Source organism: Hippocampus comes, unplaced genomic scaffold (genome assembly GCF_001891065.2).
Source record: "Hippocampus comes isolate QL1 unplaced genomic scaffold, H_comes_QL1_v1.1 scaffold676, whole genome shotgun sequence".
In the NCBI taxonomy this organism is placed as follows: Eukaryota; Metazoa; Chordata; class Actinopteri; order Syngnathiformes; family Syngnathidae; genus Hippocampus; species Hippocampus comes.
The window spans coordinates 172,500-189,298 of NW_017805988.1; the positions used below are offsets into that span (position 1 = coordinate 172,500).

General features: G+C 57.0%; 5 protein-coding genes across 8 annotated transcripts in view; 4 read left to right on the plus strand and 1 right to left on the minus strand.

The window, feature by feature from the left end:
• Positions 1–1,266, plus strand: part of LOC109528877 (serine/threonine-protein kinase TAO1-like) — a 15,787-nt gene extending 14,521 nt beyond the window's left edge. The window contains exon 21 of the mRNA XM_019891919.1: positions 7–1,266. Coding sequence (XP_019747478.1) covers positions 7–195 — 189 coding nt within the window. The 3' untranslated portion in view covers positions 196–1,266. The remainder of the gene's footprint in view (positions 1–6) is intronic.
• A 1,617-nt stretch (positions 1,267–2,883) lies between these two features.
• ttc1 (tetratricopeptide repeat domain 1) lies at positions 2,884–5,557 on the plus strand. 2 transcript variants are annotated; one of them, XM_019891941.1, is made up of 8 exons: positions 2,884–2,981; positions 3,455–3,737; positions 3,807–3,867; positions 4,318–4,430; positions 4,597–4,633; positions 4,729–4,877; positions 5,260–5,314; positions 5,387–5,557. In XM_019891941.1, exons 2-8 carry the CDS (start codon positions 3,456–3,458, stop codon positions 5,515–5,517), a joined length of 828 nt encoding a protein of 275 aa, XP_019747500.1. In that variant the 5' UTR covers positions 2,884–2,981; position 3,455; the 3' UTR covers positions 5,518–5,557. The 2 variants fall into 2 exon arrangements, with proteins under 2 accessions (XP_019747500.1, XP_019747499.1); XM_019891940.1 differs by having other exon boundaries at positions 2,910–2,981; positions 3,447–3,737.
• Positions 5,558–5,593: 36 nt separating this feature from the next.
• On the minus strand, positions 5,594–7,482 carry pfdn1 (prefoldin subunit 1). 2 transcript variants are annotated; one of them, XM_019891943.1, is made up of 4 exons: positions 7,353–7,482; positions 6,501–6,667; positions 6,343–6,427; positions 5,594–5,733 (listed from the first exon to the last, which is right to left on the minus strand). In XM_019891943.1, the coding sequence occupies exons 1-4, from the start codon at positions 7,407–7,409 to the stop codon at positions 5,650–5,652; spliced, it is 393 nt and encodes a 130-aa protein (XP_019747502.1). In that variant the 5' UTR covers positions 7,410–7,482; the 3' UTR covers positions 5,594–5,649. The 2 variants fall into 2 exon arrangements, with proteins under 2 accessions (XP_019747502.1, XP_019747501.1); XM_019891942.1 differs by having other exon boundaries at positions 7,296–7,443.
• Positions 7,483–8,823: 1,341 nt separating this feature from the next.
• Positions 8,824–14,424, plus strand: oatx (organic anion transporter X). 2 transcript variants are annotated; one of them, XM_019891929.1, is made up of 16 exons: positions 8,824–9,271; positions 9,352–9,423; positions 9,777–9,938; positions 10,003–10,076; positions 10,150–10,279; positions 10,729–10,832; positions 10,979–11,133; positions 11,208–11,376; positions 11,450–11,573; positions 11,667–11,782; positions 12,028–12,082; positions 12,161–12,320; positions 12,447–12,555; positions 12,825–12,903; positions 12,980–13,107; positions 13,699–14,424. In XM_019891929.1, exons 2-16 carry the CDS (start codon positions 9,397–9,399, stop codon positions 13,820–13,822), a joined length of 1,716 nt encoding a protein of 571 aa, XP_019747488.1. In that variant the 5' UTR covers positions 8,824–9,271; positions 9,352–9,396; the 3' UTR covers positions 13,823–14,424. The 2 variants fall into 2 exon arrangements, with proteins under 2 accessions (XP_019747488.1, XP_019747489.1); XM_019891930.1 differs by having other exon boundaries at positions 10,765–10,832; positions 13,699–14,399.
• Positions 14,425–14,538: 114 nt separating this feature from the next.
• Positions 14,539–16,799, plus strand: part of pwwp2a (PWWP domain containing 2A) — a 5,566-nt gene continuing 3,305 nt past the window's right edge. The window contains exons 1-2 of the mRNA XM_019891928.1: positions 14,539–15,495; positions 15,771–16,799. Of these exons, the coding sequence (XP_019747487.1) occupies positions 14,672–15,495; positions 15,771–16,799 (1,853 nt within the window). The 5' untranslated portion in view covers positions 14,539–14,671. The remainder of the gene's footprint in view (positions 15,496–15,770) is intronic.

The window sequence follows — 16,799 nt, forward strand, 5'->3', positions numbered from 1 at the left end:
GGCCAGCCCGCCATGGCCGGGGCGCCGCCCCCCTGGAGCCTCCATCTCCCGGCGGGCGGGGCCCAGAGAGGGGCCGGCGGGGTGAGGAACAGCCCCCAGGCCTTGAGGAGGACGTCGTCGGGGGGGAGGAGCGAACAGAGCATGAGCAGAAGCGCCAGCATGGCCTCCAACGCCTCGCACCTCTCCTTCACCTAGCGCGCGCGCGCGCGCACCCGATGACGTCACCGCCACGACACCGAGGTCAGCGTGGGGCTCGCGGGCAGCGCTGGAAACAAAACACAGAAGCGACATCACCACCCGACGCGGCCGGAAGCTCATTCCGGTTTCGCGTCGCGCCGGCTGAGGCGTCGAAAGCGCATCGCGCTAGGCTAGCGTCGTCTTTGTGTCAAAGGGTTGGGACCCTGATTTCAAACCCGACACTCTTGCATACCCTTAACCCGCTTTCAGAATTCTGATTTAAAACCCTCAGCCTACTTTGAAATCCCAACCCTACTTTTTAGATGCATTGGGGTCCCAGTAACCCCTTCGCGTCAAGCTCGTGTCATGTCTGCCATTTCAGCGCCGTGCTAAAGTCATTTTCATGTCCCGTGAGTGACGTGACTCGATGACGTGTCATGTATGTACCACCACTCGTCTCGCTTTGTCGTAGCGCCGCATTAGTTTCTCCTCAGCGTCCAAGTAGCGTCATGTGTCACGTCTTCGCCTCACGCTCGGCTTATATTTGCGTCACGTCTGCCAAGGTGGCGTCAAAGTTCTGCCACGTGAGTGTCTACCGTGCTAATGTCACGTTAGCACCACGCTAGCGTCATCGTGGTCCAGTCCCTCATGTTAGCGGTGTATTTGTGTGCTGTCTGCCGCCAATTGTGTCGGCATCACGTTGTCTCCTGTTAGCGTCATATTAGGAACCCACCGGTGGGGTGGGCTGGGGTCGGGGGCTCCAACTTAATGTTTAAGTGAGCTAGGCAGCGTCCAGGCTTGTTGCCCCATCATTCGGTGAGACGCTTCACCATATTTGGCAACAAAAATGCCACTTTTTCTGACGCAAAGAATATGTTTTGCCAGAGAAGAGCTCCTTCTCACCACCACCCCGAAGCAGAAGGATTCGACCGCAAATCTGTAATTTTGCGACAAATTGGCCATAGCCGGCCCGAGCCAAATCGGAGGCTGAGCAACCACTCAAATATTCTGTGACGGAGATGCTCGCCCTTGTGCCGAAAACGTTTGTACACAGAAAGGCTCGCTCCCGCTTGAAAGACTGAGTCGCAACGTGTGTTTTTCGCAAGAGAAACGGCACACTTTGCGACGCAAGCGCTACGTTTTGCACCGAAATCCACAAAAAAAATGAAATCTCGTGCCAGCAAACACGCAGTACGATGTCAATCTGGCCAACTGGGATGTCCCGAGTGGGCAAACCTCAGGAGGCAACGTTGCTTGACTTGCTTGAGTTGTCGAAGTGGAGACTCCCCAAGTCACGTCGAGGTCACGTCGCCTCGTCGACGGCATGTGGAGGCGATGCTGCGTGCTTGGCTGCTGTGCTCCTGCTGCCAATCTCCCTTCACTTCCTCGTTTCCTTTCTCGCTTGGCGTCCTCCCTCCCTGGCTTCCTGGCTCGCGACCATCTCGGCCTTCTCGCTTCTGACCTCGCGACCATCCTCACCTCCCGCCTTCCTGGCTTCCTCTCTTCTTACCTTGCCGTCCTCTGAGCCTTCTGGCCTACTTCCTCGCGAGCATCCTCGCTTCCCTCGGGCGACGCCCCGCTCCGCGTCCCCCTCCTCCCTCGCCCCGGCCGACAACAAAGACAAGACCAAACCTCGCTGCTGCTTCCGCCTGTCATTCAAAGTGTAAATATGTACATGAAGACTATTGTAGAGTCGGTACGTCCCATCGTACGGTCAAACGTGTTCATATTGTAAATGGTGTGAAAAATTTCACAGGAAATTTAACGACGTCGTCGGCACGGGCCACCGGCGCCTCCTCTTGTAGCTCCGCCCCCGCGGTGGGCGGAGTCAAGCCGATGCCGGCTATCAGTATTCTTTGCTGTTGTCAGTGGAAAATGAAAATGGGAAGAGAGACTCTGTTCATCCCGGAGGGCACGTGAAAGCTGGAGAGAAATGTTACGAGTTACTTTGGTTTTGTTGGCCTACGGCTACTGAAGAAAGAGTTATATGTAATAAAGAAGGGGGGGGGGTTCTTTGTTGTCAATTTTCAAGCCTTTGACACTGTCGAACAAATGAAGTTGTACAAATATCTATTTTAATCATCGATCCCTCATTATTATTTTGACAAACAATGGATGAATCCGATTTTTGTTGTTGCTGTTGTCAACGGGACATTTCAACTTTTTCGGTGAGGGACTGGAAGGAGGTTTCGTGACCGGCTGCGACGTGTCCCGTCCCTTGTGCGACAAAATACTGTACCTCGGAAGCGACTGCGTTACTCCCAACCCTGTCGGCAAAACAAATTACCTGAATAAAGGTTTCGTTTTAGCCTCAGAGCGAGTCAAGTCATCAGGAGGCAACCTAACTAACACTCAACGAGCCACTCGCCGATTTGACATCGCGCAATAATATTGAAACGTTGCTCGATTGAAAAAGTGACGGTCACAAGACGACCATTTGTGTAGCTTCTCTCCGTTCCCCCGTATTGTTTCAAGATGCTGACAAAATAAACATGTTCAAGACATCTCGAATTCTAGTCGATCTTTTTTTTTTTTTTTGCCATTGTAAATTGTTATTTTCTGTCGGGAAATTGTGAGGAATATCCGGACGGTTACGATACTTTACAATCGTGTTTTTTACACCAACGTTTATAAAAATAAATCGAAATATATCTTCATATAGATTCCAATAGCGCAGTTGAACGTGACACAAAGCGCACCCGTTGTTTCAGCCTCACGCCCGAAGAAGAAGTAAAAGACGTAGAAGAAGAAAAACCCGGAAGTGTCTTGGCTAATTTATGAAAGCCGAGCCTCGTTATCATCAGGTAAGTCAACGAATCAGATCATTTTGGAAGTTTGTTTGTGTTTAATCCTCTGAATGCCACTTTATGAAGACGTTGCCAACCATGATTTGACAACGCGACCGCAGCTCTTCCCGTGACGCCCGACTGTCTTTTTCGACTCTTGAGCTATCGACTCCGTTTGTCAACATCGTCATTCCGCATGAAATGATTCTGCTTATACGACAAATACGTGTCAATTTCTCTCGGTTCTATGCAAACGAATCCATCATACTCAGTCCTGTTGGTCCGTAACATTAAAAAATCGTCAGTCGCCCGTCGTGGAAGGTGATGGAAGAAATGAAGCAATCTGGTCGTATTAAAAGGTTCAAAGACTCGATTGTAGTCTTGGTCAGGAAGGTTCCGGGGTCGTGAACATGGCCTTATTACCTTCAAATGTTTACTCTAAATAAAAGCCTGTGCGTGTGTGTTCTCCTCTCCGTGGTTCAGTTGTTGAGGATGAGCCGGCAAGCAGCTGAACAGAAATGCAGCGAGGAAGACTCTGCAGACCGGGAGGACTTCTTTGACTGCCAAGAGACTTTGGAGCATCCGGACCGAGGAGACCAGGACGGACGACACACAAAAACGGACTCGAGACACCAGCCAACAGACGACACGAGCACAGAACCGACGGAGGACGCGGGGGACGATTCCGACGGCGACTTGAAGGACTTTGGAGAAGTGGCAGAAGATGACCATCAGGAGGAGGAAGAGGAGAACTTGACAGAGGGAGAGATGGAGGTAAAAGTGGTGGATGACCTTGAAGGGTCGACAAACGCATCCGTCGCGCTCACCTTTTTGTCACCTCAGAGCCGACGACTAGAGAGTCTCACCTTGAAGGAGGAAGGAAACTGCCACTTTAAAAACGGAGGTGAGCTCCACCGCTGCATCCACCGCTGTGGTCACGCTGTACACCAGTCGAGAGGCCAAGCTTATCATCGTAAACCAAAACTCAAATCGAAAGAGGATTTTCGTTCAGGAAATAAAATGTTAAAAAGCAAATTGCTTTTACCAAAACTGAAACTAGAGCTAGAGCTACATATCCACGTTTATGAAGACCAAAACTAGAGCTAGAGCTACATATCCACGTTTATGAAACTAACGGTACGAATAGTGAAAATGTCCTTTGTTTTCCTCCGTCGATTAATATCCCACGGAGAAAAAAAAAACAACAAATGTCGGGGTTCACTATTTTCAATGTCTAGGTTTTGGTACACGCTGCACAACCGCAGCCACGACGTACCGAGCAGTTTCACGAGTGAGTGCGCGGGCAGCGTCATGCCGCGGAACGCTTTGAGCAGCGTGTGCTGTGTTGGTGCAGATTGGTCTCTGGCGGAGCAAAGCTACACGCAGGCGCTGCGTTTGTGTCCGCGCCGTTTCAGCCAAGAGCGAGCCGTCTTGTTCTCCAACAGAGCCGCTGCACGACTGCACCTGGTAAATGCAACACACGCCAACGCTCTCACACCCACCGACGCCAGTCGGCATGGCTAAGGTGAGCAGAGTCGGCGCCGGTCGGGCGTGGAGCAAAATGCAAACGCTGGCGGATGAGCTCACGCGCACTTGCGCCACGCTCACGAGACCTTTCGCTTTCTTGCGCCAGGAGCGGAAGGACGACGGGATCGCCGACTGCTCCAGAGGTGAGCGATGTCAGGACGAGCGTTTATTATTATTTTTTTTTTTTGGGTGAACCTGGAATTTGGACATGTGACAACTTTTCTTTCTTTCTTGCTAGCGTTGGAGCTGAATCCAGACTACGTGAAGGCCTTGCTGAGGAGGGCGGAGCTCTACGAGCAGACGGAGCAACTGGAAAAGGCGCTGGACGACTACCAGAAGGTTCTGGAGCGAGACCCCAAGCAGACGGCAGCCGGGCAGGCCTGCGCGGTGAGTTCGGGGCCCTTCGCGGCCACCCGCCTCTTGCCAGATCCATCCCTCCCATTTTCTACTTGCGAGGGTCGCGGGTGAGCTGGAGTCAAATTCAGTGCAAGGGCGCATGGAGGCAACGAGGAAAAGGCGACAGGACAAGCCGCTATTTGTTTCTTGTTCTAGTGCGAGTGAGTAAAAGTCACACTTTGGTGCCGTCTTGTCAAGAAGTTACGCCGAAGCCAGTCGAGGTGCTTCATTAACGCAAGTGGTGCTTTGCCACCGTCTTGGTTTCACGGAACTCTGTTGAGGAGTCTCAGGAAGACAAATGTGGTGCTTTGCTGCATTTATTTGTTGAAATCCCGTTTTGTAACGCCAGCCCGACCACTTGCCGTCCCCGCAGAGACTACCTCAGCAGATCCACGAAAAGAACGAGAAGCTGAAGGCGGAAATGTTGGGTAATGGTCGGCAGGCGCCTCTCCCCGTGCCCCCGAGCGGCGATTGACCCTGACCTCTGTTGACCCCGGCAGGTAAGCTGAAGGACCTGGGGAACCTGGTCCTGCGACCGTTCGGCCTGTCCACCAGCAATTTCCAGGTCAACCAGGACGCCGCCACGGGCTCCTACTCCATCAACTTTGTCAACAAGGCCGGCGACACGTGACCGCGCCGGCGCTTCCCAATAAAAGCCTTTTGCCGTCCCATCCCCGCTGCCGGGCTGATCAATGACCAATCGCTCAGGTGGTGACACGAGCGCTTTAATGAAACGAAGACACGGCGAAAAGCTTTTGACGGCTCACTGAGCTCTCCTGGACAGCAGCATCTCCCGAATGTTGTCCTCCGCCTCCTTGACGCTGCGTTCCAGGTACACCTTCTTCTGCTGGAAGCCACAAACACACGACAAGTTTCAAAAATATATATATTTTTTGGGGGGGGGGGAAAGCTTTCATTTCCCCGCCCTCCTCAAATTGGCATGTTGACGCAATGCTCAAACAATTGATTAGACGCTTTGAAATCTTTTTTTTTTCTCAAGCATTTCATTGTGAACTTGTTAATGTTTTTTTTTTCAAACCCTTTCACAAAATTAGGATTATCCCACTTATTCACTTTTTTTTAAGTTACCTCACTTCTTTGTGCTTTTAAGTTGGAACAGTTTGCAACAAAATGCAGAAATTTGAGGTCAATACAAATTTGTTAATTTGGGCTTTTTTTGGCGCGGGGGGGTGAATAGGAATGAGCTGAACAGTTCCCGGTTAGAATCTCTCTAAAATGGGGAAATGAGAGGGTTTTCGTCGAATGTGGCTGAGGAGTCCCAACGGGGAACGATTCGGTCCAATTGTAGGAAAGGTTTGAAATGTGGACCCACAAGCGATTGAATGGCACGAATGCTTGTTGAAGTCGGAAGGAGGCGAAGCAGTCGCCAAACCCGGCAAAGGAAGTGACCGATGGCCAATGCGAGTTCACGTGTTCGGCTGACAAAGGCGGCTACCTCCAGTTCTTTGATTTTCTCCTCGGCCGTCTTCTGCTTGACCTTCAGCTGCTGCGTGATGTCGTCCTTGGACTGCAGGATGAACCTGAAGCGTGCGCGGGCGTGCGGGCAGTCGTCAGGCGACCGACGGTTTTAGGGCGGCGCGGCGGGCGACTCACATGCGTCCGACGCCCTCGTACATGCGCGTGTTGTCGCCCAGCGTGCTGATCTCGGCGTGCGTGAGGTTGGCGTGCTTCTGCACGTGCGTCAGCTGCTCGATCTGCAGGTCGGCCAGCTTCACCTTCTGCTGCGTGTCGATCATCTTCACCTGCAGCTCCGAGAAGGCCTGGCGCCCGCAAACGACACGCGCGCACTTGCGTTGAAAGGGCAACCCACACCCGACACGCCAATGTATACACGCGCCCTGGACCGGGCGCCGGTCAGTCGCGCTTCCGCGATGTCTCCCTCCTCCGATCACACCCGAGTCAAACGATCAGGATCACGAGCGGCCCTCCGCAGAGCTTGCCGATCTTTTTGATTCGGGTGTGTTGCGGCGGGCGGAGATGCAAAATAGACGGGGCGCGGCGGACCTCGAGGACTAGACTTCGGCATCCCCGTAGGAAACAACGGACTGCTCGCCGGTCCTTTTCAAGTCACATATCTAGACGAAGACCGGACCGGAGCGGTCGAGGAGCAGCGGGTGCACATCGAGTTGATGAACAAAAGGGTGGTCGCCGGCCAGTCAGTCTCGTGGACACGCGCGACCAATGCCGTTCCCTTCGATTGACAATTTCGAAGCGAACGCGCAAGGTCCACTCGGGGAGGCCCGAGCCGAGATTCGAACCCAGAACAGGCGGCGCGGCGAGACGAGGCAGGCGCGTTCACCGCTCGTTTTACCGAGTCACCGGGCGTCACGTCGAGAATAGCTCCAATCGATGGTCTCGCTAACAAGCGTGGCCTTTGAAAAAGTGCACCTCGTACGTGTTGGAAAGCAATCCAACTCGTGAACGCGTCTTCGTTCGCTCAATTACCTTCTTCAGCTCCAAATCCACGGGCGCCGCCATTTTCCTGAAGGTTGGGCTGCGCATGCGCACGACAACATCCGCTCCCCCTCAACTCGACGACACACTATTGCTTTTTTTTTTTTAAACGTCAATTAGCAAGATTACTCACGTTTGTATCCAGAGTGTTTTATGATCACGCGTGTGTGTGTGTTTAGTTTTTATGTTGTTTTGATAACGCCGTAGTGAACCTTGAAACTGTTACTTAAACTGCGCAGCGATTCACTCCAAAATAGATTCGACATCAAGATAGACGACAAAATGAGTGATGAAGCCACCCCAAATTCAATTCGTGAACGTATTCGTCCTCCGTGGCGTGGGAGCGTCTCTCTTCCAGCCGGAAATACGTCAGCTGGTTTTCCGAGCGCGCGACGAATGCCTCCAAGAGGAGGACGGACAGTCGCGTCGGGCAGCATCTAACGAACGAACGCACTTAACTAACTCAACTCACTCACTCACTGCGACACTAAGCGAACAAAAGAGGAGCATGGCGGACTCCTCCAAAGCGCTCTCTCTGTCTCTGTCTCTCTCTCTCTCTCTGGGGGTCTTTAGATGACACTTGGGACCACTGGGATGTGTTCATCTGTGAGAAACCAACCCAGGTTTTTTTATGAGAGCCCCAGAAGGCTCCGCCAGGTCAACGCCGATCACTTGATGACCAGAGTCCATCCTGCAGCTCTTTTCCCTGCCAAGAGACTTTTCCAAAGACTTGCACACGAACGTTTTTCTTTCTCCTTTCTTTGTTTGGTGGTGAATGAGTGACATGAAAAGTTTTCACGGCAGCGAGCGTTAGCAATCATTGTCCTCGCGATTGTGCAAGCGCTCCACCGGCCCTCAATGTTCAACCCTGCCGACACGTGTCGGCGGGGTTGTACGAGTGCGTCGGCGCCTGTGTTTTCAGCTGGTGACCTTGCGACCGGTCGCCCGCCGTCTTGTTTGTTGCTTGGAGTCACGGGGGTGAATTCCGAGCGGAGGTCGCCGCGGCGCGAAGCGCAGCTGGACCTTCCGACGACAGGTCCGCCGCGTGTCTGCGCGTGCGTCGTGTGATTGGCTAGCGACCAGTCCAGGGTGTACCCCGCCTCTTCTGGCCACAGCCCTCGCACGCTCATGAAAAGGCATGAAAATGAAAGATGCATTTTTCCAGGTCCGAACAAACATGAGCAATATTCCAAGAGACGAGTTGGGATTCGGGATTCCGAAATGCTTTGGTCTTCTAGGTGAGGTTTAGGCCACAATCCAAGCACCAAGAACCAAGAAGAACTGTGGCCATTTCCTTCAATTTGAGCGGCGCTCTTACGAAAGTGTCCTTGACGCACATTTAAAGACCGTTAGGAAGTTTGAATCGTCCGGCAAGAAGTGGTTCTGATGGAAGGGGGAGCTTTCATGACCGGGCGGTAAGTTGGAGTGATTTCCCCGAAAGTTGCCGTCATCTTGCGGGGAGTGTGCTTTTGCGTTGGTACTGATCCAACTACTGCGTTCCAATGACCAGCGGTGAGCTTTGAGCGCTCCGCTAGGAAGTTGGAATGGTCCGGCGGCGATCTGGCGGACACTCGTAATGACCAGCAGGCCGTGCGTGTTTTCGACTTGTCGGCATGTCCAATGACTCATCATCGTGTCGCTCAAGTTATTGCCGGCGAGGCTCACGTGAACATTAACAGACGCCGCGGTGGGGGTCAGGCTCGGGGTGGGAGTTGCGACGGGGGTTGAAGACCGCGTCGCGCAACGTGTCAAAGTCTGCGGCCCCCGAGGAAGACGCGTCGCCGCCGTCCGGCCGTCGGGTCCTGGTGCCGCGCAGTCAGCAAACGGCCGCCGGCGAGAGGAAATCCACTTGTTTGCGAACGTGCGCACGTTTAATCCGTTAAGGCGACTCAGCAGACCCCCAGCAAATTGTGAGAAAGAGCCGACGCCGCCGTCATGGCAACTTTCAGCGGCGCGGGTGGCAGGAGACTTTTCTTATTTGTTTTGACAGGTCCATTTGAAGGCGAGAAGAAGAACGGACGGCGACATTGTCAGGATGGGCTTCAGTGAGCTGCTGGATGAGGTGAGTAATCGGATTACAAGAAGCAGCCATCGGGAGTAATCTGATTCCAAGGAGAAACAGCCGCGTGCGTGGATTGGCGAGGGGCGCGCCCGAGCGGCAGGCGGCGAGCGCGTCGGCCCGGGCCCGACGCTGGTGTCCCGACCCGCCTCAGGTCGGCACCGTCGCGACTCCTCCGCCCCGTGACCGACTCGCGACCGGTCCGTTGTTTGTCCACGGGCTGCCGACCAGTCGGTGGCGCGCGATTGGCTCCAACTCCATACGTGGTCCAAATGAGCAGCGAGAAGTTTGAATGACGCGGCGGGAAGTTTCAGTCGACATCTCGGCGGTAAACCTCCGCATGTGCGACCGGTCAGATGGGCGGTTTCGGCCGCTACCAGTGGCTCCACGTGACCCTCATCAGTTTCCCGGGCCTGCTGATGGCGAGTCAGAACCTCCTGAACAACTTTGTCTCCGGAACGCCCGCCCACCACTGCCGGCTGTCGACCAATCACAGCCTGTGGAACCTCACGCGGCACGTACGTGATTGGCGTCCGAGGCGGTCGGGCGCCGCGCGGCTAACGCCGCGTCGTCGTGTTTTAGGCGGACCGGCGAGACGTGTTGAAGGCCTTCATCCCTCCGGACCCCTCGGGAACCCGGCTGGACCGCTGCAGCAGGTCGCTCGGCAACCCGTCGACGCCGGTCGCCTGGCGCCGGCTAAACGGCGGCTAAACGCCGGCTCGCTTTCAGATACGTGACGCCGCAGTGGCAGCTGCTGAGCGCCAACAGCTCGGTGAACACCAGTCACCTGGAGACCGAAAGCTGCGTGGACGGGTGGACTTTCGACAGCTCCGAGTTCATCGCCACCACCGTTTCCGAGGTAAGCCGGAAATCGGAGCGCGCGCCCGTCATCTGGTCGGGAATTCGAGTGAGCGAGCCGCACCTTGGAGCCATCGGCGAGCGCGTCGGGTGCGATCGTGGTCCATCGGGGAAGGAAGTTTGAGCGATCCGGCGGGAAGTCCTCGCGCCCCGTCGGCCGTGTTCCTGATCTGGCGGGAATCGCCGACGATTCGGTCTGAATGTGCGGGTGATCCCGTAAGATGTTGCCATGGTCCGGCGAGAAGTTCAAGCGATCCCTCGGGAGGGCTCCAGTTTTCCAGAAGGAGTTCAAAGTGCGTCGGCGGGAGTTGGAAAGATCCCGTCGGAAGCGGACGAGCTCTATCGAAGGGCTCGAAGCGGTTCGGGAGGACGCGGGCAGATGGCCGAGCGGGAAGATGATGATGCACTCGTGCGTGCCAATGAGCGTGGTCTTGCCTTGTGCGTCTTCAGTGGGATCTGGTGTGCTCGCTGCGTCCCCTCAAGCAGATGATCCAGACGGTGTACATGGGCGGCCTCTTAGCGGGCGCCGTCATCTACGGCGGCCTGTCCGACAGGTGAGCCTCTTTGCTTCTCTCCGAAGGCCGGCCCCTTCGGGCTACCGGCCGCGGTGGCCCCTCCCCCCGCACGCGGGCGGGCCTTCTCCCTCCGCTCGCCGAGGAAGAAGGGCGCCCCCGAGTCGGGTCCTGCGTTTTTGTCTCAGGTGGGGTCGGCGCTCCGTCCTGATTTGGTCCTACCTGCAGCTGGGCGTCCTGGGCTCCTGCTGCGCCCTGTCGCAGTCTTACTGGGTCTACTGCGTCTTCCGCTTCCTGAGCGGCATGGCCGTGTCGGGCATCATCCTCAACACCGTCTCCCTGAGTAAGCGGTTTCGACCTCGGGGTCTTGGGTGGGCTCCGTCAGCCGGACCGACGCTGTTGCCGTTTTGTCGTCAGAGGTGGAGTGGATCCCGACCAAAACCAGGACTTTGGTGGGCACGCTCACCTCCTTCTACTTCACCTTCGGTCAACTGGTCTTGGCCGGCTTGGCTTACTGGCTGCGGGACTGGAGGAAGTTGCACTTGGTGGCGTGCGCTCCGCACATCCTCTCCTTTGCCTACAGCTGGTCCGTCCTCATTCCTGCCTCGGTTGCCCCCCCCTCGCGAATCGCCGTCTGAGCCAAACGTGTCGCCGCTCAGGTGGTTGGCGGAGTCGCCGCGCTGGCTGATTCTCAAGGGGCGGTCCCAGGATGCCTTGAAGACCCTCCACAGAGTCGCTCGCATCAACGGAAAACCCGAAGCGGTGGACAAGCTGACGCCGGAGGTTGCCCCGTCACGCGTCCGCAAACGACGCCTCGCGGCGATCCGCCGTCGCTCGTCAACGGGGGCTTGAACGCGTGCGCCGTGTGACCCGCAGGTGCTTCGCTCCCACATGAGCAAGGAGCTGGAGTCCGATCGCAAGACGCTGACCGCCTACGACCTGCTCCGGACGCCCGGCATGAGGCGCATCTCCGTCGGGCTCATCGCCGTCTGGTGAGGGACGACCCGGACCGTCGCGCCTTGCCCGAGTGAAGCGGCTAACGTTAGCGCAGGCGCGGGGCTCCCGTCATCGGGCTTGACTCCGATCACACACAAGTGGCCAATCGCTCCCCGCACACGGGGACCGCCGCCGCCTGACCTGACTCTGGCCTCGTTTCCTCGAAGAGACAAGATTCGCCACTTCCTCACACCGCCGCCGGTCGCCGCTCGCGTGACGTCCGCCCGTGTCCCTTTGCTAGGTTCTCCACCAGCTTCGCGTACTACGGTTTGGTGCTGGACCTGCAGAAGTTCGGGGTGAGCGCGCTCACTTTTCGGCCCGAGCCGGGCCGCAGCACGCTAAGCTGAGCTAAGTGCTGCCGTTCCTCGGCGCAGGTGAGTATTTATGTGATGCAGCTCATCTTCGGAGCCGTGGATTTTCCCTCCAAGTTTGTGGCTCTGGGGATGCTCGGCTTCCTCGGGAGGAGGGTGACGCAGGCCTTGTGCCTCCTCATGTCCGCCCTCTTCATCTTCGCCAACATCTTTGTCCCCGCGGGTGAGGCAAAACACACAATTCCAAAAAATAGAATGGACAGTATAGACTTATTTTTATTTTGGGGGGGAGGGGAAACGGAGGCAAGCGTCTGCTTTTCCAAACGCGCGCTTGGCGTTCTTCTGTCAGACATGCAGGCCATCAGAACCACGCTGGCGTGTCTGGGCAAGGCCTTCACCTCGGCGTCCTTCACCACCGTCTACTTGTACACCGGAGAACTTTACCCGACCGTCGTCAGGTAGGACATCATCGCTTGAGGAAAAAGCGCACGTGGTGCGATTCGCTCGTCGGGAACGAGCCAAGGATTGCGAACGCCGTCCTTTTTAAAGGACGGTCGACGAAACGATGACTCGCGTGCGCCCCACTCATGAGGGCTCGTCCTTCATATCTGGTGGGCGACATCGTTGAAAGATGAGCCGCATCGTCCCAAATCGCCGTTTTTCGAGAGTGCGCTCATCAGTCAAATGCTCGGTTCTGTTTACGTCACATTGCCGTGTTGCTCCGCAGGCAAACGGGGATGGGTCTGGTGTCCACGATGGCCAGAGTGGGCAGCATGGCGGCGCCCGCCGTCCTCATCCTGGATGAGGTAAACCCGCACGGTCGAATTGTCGGGCCGTCATCGCGAGGGCAGCCTCCCGAATGCCGTCTCGCGGCCCCCGCAGGTGGTCCCCGCCCTGCCCAGCGTGGTGTACGGGGGTGCGGCCGTGCTGGCTTCGGGCTTCGCTTGCCTCCTGCCGGAGACGCTCAACGTTCCGCTCCCGGACACCATCCGGGACGTGGAGGAGAAATGGTGAGCGGGCCGAGCGGCGAACGCCAACGACGGGAGGCTCCGTCCCGACCGCCGTCCGGGTTCACGCAAAGGGCAAAGGGACCCGTTACCGCGTCGCACGGCCGCGAAGCGTTTCGATGACGGATCGTCACAACTTGGGGCGCTAAGCTCAGTCGCGAAAAAAAGAAACGACTCGAACATCAGAAGCTGACATTGGTCTGCTTTCGCGCGAATGGAACTTTGAGGGCTAACATTAGGAGCAAACGTTACAGGCGCACGTTGACGCGAACGTCCTCCTCTTAATGTCGGCACCTAGCACGGGATCGGACAGAGTGTCCTGAAATCTCACCCTCAAGTCCAATACGGTACCGCCCACTTTGGTTTTGAAGTCACCAAGGTCATGCAACGACTCGTAGGACGGTAGCCTCGGGAATTCTTACAAGTTGTGGAGCGCAAACGAACGACTCGTAGGGCGGTAGCCTCGGGAATTCTTACAAGTTGTGGAGCGCCGTGACACAAAAAGCCTCCTGGTACGTTGGCTGCCTTTTTCAAACGGGTCTCATTTTCCACACAATCCGATGTTTTGGATTTGACCGAGGTGTGTCTCTGAAGGTCCGGAAGAAGCCTCGCCGGTCAGAAGCGGAAGAAGACGGACCTTTCGTCAGAAGATGAACAAGTGGGCCTGTCCTTAAAACAAGTGAAAGAAGTCGAAGGGAGCGGTCTCAACGCCCTCTGACCAATCACGGGTCACATCATGGCCGCTCATTCGCAGATGTGATCGATCGATCGATCCGCATTTCGTTTGTTGAATCGTATTCGTAATTGTAACGCGGTCACACGCGGCTTTCATTAATCTGAATTAATCAATGATTGATTTGAGGCCTGTGACCAGTGTGCTGTTCTATTAATTTGTGAAGGAGGCGGCAATCGCGTCGTGTTTCATTTTCAACTGTACGACAATCCTAATCTTGTATGTCGACATTTGTTTTCAAGAAACGAACACATGAAATAAGTTGGGGAGGAGTCAAAATTTGAACTCATTCAGTAAAGTTAGCTTTTAAAACTGACCCAGAGGCTTCGAGTTAATGAATCAATGTACACGTGAACTTAGAGTTTGGGTCCACAAATGAACACTTGAAATCCAATGTCATGCCTTTAAATTTCGAGCCAATGCAGAAAGACAAGACGAAAACAACAAGAATTTATTCATGTTTCATCCGAGTGACGATAGAATCGTGAATAATTATCAACTGCTCATGTCTTGCCGTCATATCTTTTCTTCTTGTCATTTCTTATGTGTTTTCTTGAGGAATGAAAAAACTGTATGTTGTGAAAGTCTGCTTGAGTCACTTTTTTTCTGCTCATCAACGGGATGCTGGCCGATGTTTTTGTTTCGCGTCTCAGACGAACCCACTCCGGTGACGTCATTCCACTTCCGCGTCTCAGACGAATCGGAGCGCATAGGTTCTTTGGGCTTTCGTTTGACTGACGACATCGTCGGCCAATTGCGGGCCTCCAATTCTCTGAACCTTTGTAAAGGAGGGGCGGGCGCGGCGACGCGCGCTCGCTCGCATAGCGGAAGAAAATGGCGGCCGTGGCCACCGAGCCAGGAGCTGCGGCGATTCGCACAACGGCGACGACCGACGACGGCTCACCGGAATCGGGCCCCAGCGTCCCGGGGCGCATGCAGGTCTCCCAGGACCCCGAGGGATTGCCGGAGCACGAGTCGGCCGTGGAGTTGTATCGGCCTCGCTCGGGAGACTCTGGCAACGGGGAGGACCGCCGCCATGTCAGGCCAGAGCCGCAGCCGGAGCCGGAGCCCGCGGCGGGAAAAGTCCAAGGGGAGGCCGCCAGCGACCCGCTCGTCCACGACCGCGGAGCCGGCGTCTCCCCCGGGGAAGCGGCGCGGAACGGCTCGGCGCAGGCGGCGTACCGAAGCATCCTCGCGCAGCCCAAGCCCACCTCCTCAGCCGTCTTCCTGCACTCCTTCCCGGCCGCCCGGCCCCCGCCCGGCGCCGAGGACGGCCTTTCGCTGGCGGAACCGGCGGAACCGACCACGAACGCCGCGGGCCGGGACCGAGGCTACGCGGCTTCGGTCCAACCGGAGCGAAGGCCCGTCGCTAGCCACGACGCCGGACGGGACGCTATCGCGGAAGGGGATCCGGAGCCCGAGGAGACGTACGCGGGTGGCGGGTCGCCGCAGCCGGACGGCAAGCCGGCCGAAGCCTCGGCCGAAGCCGAGACGGGTCCTTGCGCTCCGCGGCTCGGCGCCTGCGTTCAGGACCTGACCCTCAGCCTCGGCTCCGAGGTCCGGGTCTCTTTGGACCACGTCATCGATGACGCGCTGGTCGTGTCCTTCCGGGTGGGCGAGAAGCTCTTCTCCGGGGTTCTCATGGACGTTTCCAAAAGGTAAGGCTCACGCGGTTTCTGTCTTGACAAGCTTCCCGACGTCCGTCATTTGATCGTCAAAGGTGGGCGAGATGTGGCCACCGATTCCCGCTTTTCAACCGGGCGAATCCTTCCTTTGTGTCAAATGAGCCACACTCGGGCAAACGGCGCATTTTACTCTTTGCTGTTGAACGACAAATTGATGTGTGAGCTGAATGAAAGGACAAGGACGTGGAGGCGTTTCGTTCGGACGGGTTGTCCCATGTGAGTCTAAGGTTCTCCTTCCCTTTGCTCAGGTTCGGACCCTACGGAATTCCCGTCACGCCGTTTCCCCGACGCGAAGACCAGAGTCCACCTCAGAGGGCGGCGATCCCCGCGGAAGCTGCCGCCCCCGCGCCCCCAAAGCAGGAAGCGCCCACGGAGAAGGACTCGGACTCGCCGCCTTGCCCGTGGAGCGCCAAGCCGCCCCCGCTGTTCCAGGAGGGGGCGCCGTACCCGCCCCCGCTGTTCATCCGGGACACCTACAACCAGGCGTTACCTCAGCCGCCGCCCCGCAAGATCAAAAGGCCCAAGCGCCGTTACCGCTGCGAGGAGCCCACCTCCATCATGAACGCCATCAAGCTGCGCCCCCGCCAGGTGCTGTGCGACAAGTGCAAAGGCGTGGTGGCCGCGGCCGGGCGCCGGCCGGGCGCCGTGGACCTGAGGGGCGAGGAGGCGTCGCGGCGGCGGAGGGCGGCGGAGGGGCCCGTGTCCGCGGAGGTCAAGCGACTGAGGAGCGACGACAAAAGCGGTCGCGGCGACAGACGCCCCCCGTCGGGGATCCGCGTGTCCGCCGCCGCTTCCGCGTCCTCGCGCCGCGTCCTGCGGGCGGTGTCCTCGTCCTCCTCCTCCATTCGTCTGAAGCTGAACTCGAAGAAGGTTCTGGCCAAGGGAACCTCGGCGGATTGCGCCAAAACCGGCCAGGTTCTCAAGAGACTGCCACGGAACTCGCAGCCTCCGCCGCCGCTCGGGGAGAACCAGGACAGAGAGGGCGGCGGCGGCAAGGCTTTGACGCGTGCGGCGGCCTTGCAGAATCACAACCAGAACCAGAAGGTCCACTTCACCCGCCGCCTGCAGCACCTTAGCACCGCCCGGGTGGGCCCCGCCTCGCACACGGCGCTGCCGCCTCGGATGCGCCTCAAACCCCAAAGGTATCGTACCGACGACGCTCAGGCCCCCCCCTCCTCTTCCTCTTCCTCGCCTCCCAAACACGGCGCTCGCTCGGCCAGCTCGAGCCCCAGCCGGCCCGCGCTCGGCCCCGTGCCGCGCCTCGCCCCCGGTCCGAC

Bases quoted from the DNA above. Each gene is read 5' to 3' on its own strand.
- ttc1 (XM_019891940.1), top strand. From the start codon at position 2,955: ATGAAAGCCGAGCCTCGTTATCATCAG. The intron at 2,982-3,446 runs GTAAGTCAACGA...TCCGTGGTTCAG, and splicing joins CCGAGCCTCGTTATCATCAG to TTGTTGAGGATGAGCCGGCA. The intron at 4,878-5,259 runs GTGAGTTCGGGG...CCGTCCCCGCAG, and splicing joins CAGCCGGGCAGGCCTGCGCG to AGACTACCTCAGCAGATCCA.
- pfdn1 (XM_019891942.1), bottom strand. From the start codon at position 7,409: ATGCGCAGCCCAACCTTCAGGAAAATGGCGGCGCCCGTGGATTTGGAG. The intron at 6,668-7,295 runs GTGCACTTTTTC...TGCGGGCGCCAG, and splicing joins TGCTTTCCAACACGTACGAG to GCCTTCTCGGAGCTGCAGGT. The intron at 6,428-6,500 runs GTGAGTCGCCCG...CGCACGCTTCAG, and splicing joins TACGAGGGCGTCGGACGCAT to GTTCATCCTGCAGTCCAAGG.
- oatx (XM_019891929.1), top strand. From the start codon at position 9,397: ATGGGCTTCAGTGAGCTGCTGGATGAG. The intron at 10,077-10,149 runs GTCGCTCGGCAA...GCTCGCTTTCAG, and splicing joins CGGCTGGACCGCTGCAGCAG to ATACGTGACGCCGCAGTGGC. The intron at 11,134-11,207 runs GTAAGCGGTTTC...TTTTGTCGTCAG, and splicing joins CCTCAACACCGTCTCCCTGA to AGGTGGAGTGGATCCCGACC.